Raw genomic sequence first — 3,640 nt, 5'->3', positions numbered from 1 at the left:
TGGAAAGCCCTTTTTTTTTATTTGGAGTGTTGTAATGAATTAGGCTTTAATTTCATGTATTGAGAATCAAAACAACTGCTTTAGGAGTGTATTCATTTTGTCATCACATTATCATAAGCATAGTGGTGCAACGTGCCAGGCTATGAGCCCGATCTTTAAGGGTAAAAGGGCTATTCTCTGATTCAAGTAGGATGAACTTGTGAGTAAGCCCAGATGGGAAAAACAAACCTCAAATGAATCTGGGCCTAGGCCATTAGTCCTGGACCTTAAGCCCAATAGCTCGGTTCAGTTGTAAAAATTTCTTTTATGAATTATAGTATAAATGTATGCTTTGTATATCTTGCAAGTCATGTATCGTGTAATTAATTTTCAAATTAGAATTGTGCTTTGATCTTTAGATTCTGATTTTACTTAAAAGCGAATTGGATTATAATTGTTGCAAATGTGTAAGTATGGTCAGTTCAGATGTAGAGGTGGATAGGCCCAGCTAGAAAACAAGTAGTGATTGGGTCCACCTATTATAAGCCCAATATGGGCCAGTTTTGTTCAAATTCGGACAAGTTAAGGCCTTTGAGTCTCTTTCATTTTTGGGCTGAATTCTGAGCCCAATACAGCTTCAATGTTGGCCCTGACTAAATAACCTAATGGATATATAGCTTCTATTCAATTCAAATTAGTTTTAAATAAGAACATTCTTAGATTGCTTTAATTAAGTATAATTCTTTTAAAATAAATTGAGGTGCGCCATCTACAATTGAATCACTTATGGCCCTCTTATTAATATTATAACTTAGGTATTAAACAATCTTGAACATTCGTAGCTTGCTTTAGGCACGATTTAGTCTATTATCATGATTATGTATACGTTCGCGTAACATAATTATGATTTTCTTCTAAAAATAAATCGAGGTATGCGTTCGCGCAACTTCGACCAAACTTTCTTAATACTAATAAAGCATGATTAATTGTGGGCACGTACGCGTGACATGATTCTTGACGCACCAAACAAAGAGTACACGTATGCGTGACTCGTTTTAAAAATAATTCCTTAATTATGAATAAATCAAGCATTAAAAGCGGTAAAAAGGTAAATGCACATAGGTTCTAAAATAAGTAATTAGACAACTTAAGCCAAGTATAAATTGCTAAGTGACCGTTCTAGAACCACGGAACCCCGGAATGCCTAACACCTTCTCTCGGATTAACAGAATTCCTTACTTAGAACTTCTGGTTTGCACTTTTAAATAAAGTCGAAAAATTTCCTCGATTTGGGATTTAAAAAATAAACCGGTGACTTGGGACACCAAATAAACTATTCCAAGTGGTGACTCTAAAAAATAAATAAAATAATTCCATTTCGATTAATGTCACTTTAATTGAAAAAACTCCCTTATACACCATCTCTGGTGGTAAAAAGGAGGTGTGACAATGTGGAGCTCATCAATCTGGGCCAAAACTTTATTTCAACGTAAAAAGAATGGGTTATTATTGGCCAACCATGGTAAAATATTTTTTGGATTATGCTCGAAGGTGTAAAGCTTGCCAATTCCATGCTAACTTCATACATCAACCACCTGAAATATTGCACCCAATTGTTGCCTCTTGGACATTTGATGCTTGGGGTTTGGATGTTGTTGGCTCATTGCCAAAGTCTTATGGTGGACATTTATACATTTTGGCTGAAACTGATTACTTCTATAAGTGGGATAAAGTTGTTTCTCTTAAGGAAGTAAAGAAGGAAAATGTGGTTAACTTCATTCGAGTCAATATTATCTATCACTCTGGCATTCCTCGATATATATTGACAGAAAAAGGTAAGCCATTTGATAACAAGTTGATGAATAAAGTATGTGATCTTTTTTACTTTAAGCAACGTAATTCCTCCATGTATTATGTTGCTGCATTGCTGAAGCATTTAACAAGACACTCTGCAACTTGTTGAAAAAGGTTGTCTCTAACTCTAAAAGAGATTAGCATGAGAGAATGGAAGAAGCTATTTGGGCATATAGGACCACAAATCATACACCAACGCAAGTGACTCCTTATTCACTTGTTTATGGAGTTGAAGCAGTCCTTCCACTTGAGCGTCAAATCTCATCGTTACGACATGCCATTCAAGAAGGACTCACTGATGAAGAAAACGCTCGGTTGCACCTTGAAGAATTGGAAGCTCTTGATGAAAAGAGTCTAAAAGCTCAACAAAGCCTTGAATGTTATCAAGCTCGCATGTCTCGATCTTTTAACAAAAGGGTGCGCCTTAGATCTTTCCAAGTGGGTATCCAAGTTCTTGTGGTCAAAATTCCAATTATTACCTCTCATCGATCTGGGGCAAATTCTCTGCTAAGTGGGATGGACCATATGTTGTACAAGAGGTATACTTAAGTGGCGCTTACAAGATAGTTGACTCAGAAGGTTTTTGGATTGGCCCCATCAGTGGAAAATTCATGAAGAGATATTATCCCTAAAGAAAACAAATACGCTTCTTAACACACGAGCATAAATTGCACGTTACTCTTGGTCCGCAAGAGTATAAACTGTGTATGGCCCAAAAGAAAGTTCGCTAGGTTGAAAACCTCGAAAGAGGTGGCTTAGACAAAAGTTAAGACATTTAAAAAAAACTGACCCATTTCGAACTACGGTATGACTTGATCCTCTTCACCGAGGTACGTAGGCAGCTTAGATTTTCATTCTAAGTTCAGTCACATGAGTTTAAAAATATATATTACCCAAGGCATTATTCGAATGAAGTATGATGGAATATAATTCACTTGATTGACACTTGAAAATTAGGTGTTCATGTATTCTTTCATTGAACTTTCCGCCTTATAAGAAATTAATGGCTCAATGGGAGCAAGTCTTCTATGTCACATCGAGGTCTCTGATGGAATAGCTGTAGCCTTTTAGTAAGAGGCTAAATCTTCAAGCTGAAGTCTCCAATTCTAAGTCAAGTTGATTTTGTGAAGTATGGTACATCATAAATTTGAAGTATTCAAGCCCTCTAGGTCTTAAAGTTGCAGTCTTCAAATCCGCCAAATTTTATAGGTCGAAGTCTTCAAATCCAACAAGTTCAAGTTGAGGCTTTCAAATCGCCAAGTCTTCAAGCTAAAATCTTCAAATTTGTCAAGTCGTCAAGTTGAAGCCTCCAAGTATGCCATGTCTTCAAGTCGAATTCTTCAAGTTGGCTATATCTTCAAGTTGGACTCTTCGAATTTAACCTTCAAGTTGAATTCTTCAAATCCGCCAAATCTTCAAGCTGAAATATTCAAGTCTACCAAGTCTTCAAACATGCCAAATGAAGTTGAAATCTTCAAATCCGCCAAATCTTCAAGTAGAAACTTTCAAGTTTGTCATGTCTTCAAGTTGAAATCTGCAAGTTAAATTCTTCAAGCACCAAGTTTTCAATTGAAAGCCAATAAGCCGTCATAATGGTCTTGAAGTCTTCAAATTGATATAGCCTCAATTTTTTAGTTGGAAGCTTCAACAAATCTCCAAGTATATGGTAGATTTCTTTGATATAGTCCGCACCATCTTTAAATATTTATATCTTGAATTCTTGAAAGAAGGTTTTAATATATCTTTAAATCTTCAACTAAAAGTATTTAAAATATTGGCTTGCATGACTTGATTTATGTTGCAGTTT

The 3,640-nt window shown here is 35.7% G+C and overlaps 2 protein-coding genes across 2 annotated transcripts; both read left to right on the top strand.

Moving 5' to 3' along the window:
* Window positions 1–1,498: 1,498 nt before the first annotated feature.
* On the top strand, window positions 1,499–1,942 carry LOC107831966 (uncharacterized). The gene has a single exon (XM_075220528.1). It carries the CDS (start codon window positions 1,499–1,501, stop codon window positions 1,940–1,942), a length of 444 nt encoding a protein of 147 aa, XP_075076629.1.
* Window positions 1,943–1,983: 41 nt separating this feature from the next.
* Window positions 1,984–2,382, top strand: LOC142163258 (uncharacterized). The gene has a single exon (XM_075220527.1). The coding sequence runs from the start codon at window positions 1,984–1,986 to the stop codon at window positions 2,380–2,382; it is 399 nt and encodes a 132-aa protein (XP_075076628.1).
* Window positions 2,383–3,640: the final 1,258 nt, after the last annotated feature.

The sequence above is a fragment of the Nicotiana tabacum genome, chromosome 8, assembly GCF_000715075.1.
Source record: "Nicotiana tabacum cultivar K326 chromosome 8, ASM71507v2, whole genome shotgun sequence".
NCBI lineage: Eukaryota > Viridiplantae > Streptophyta > Magnoliopsida > Solanales > Solanaceae > Nicotiana > Nicotiana tabacum.
The sequence above is the reverse complement of the archived record's forward strand: the minus strand, read 5'-3'. Positions and strand labels throughout refer to the sequence as shown.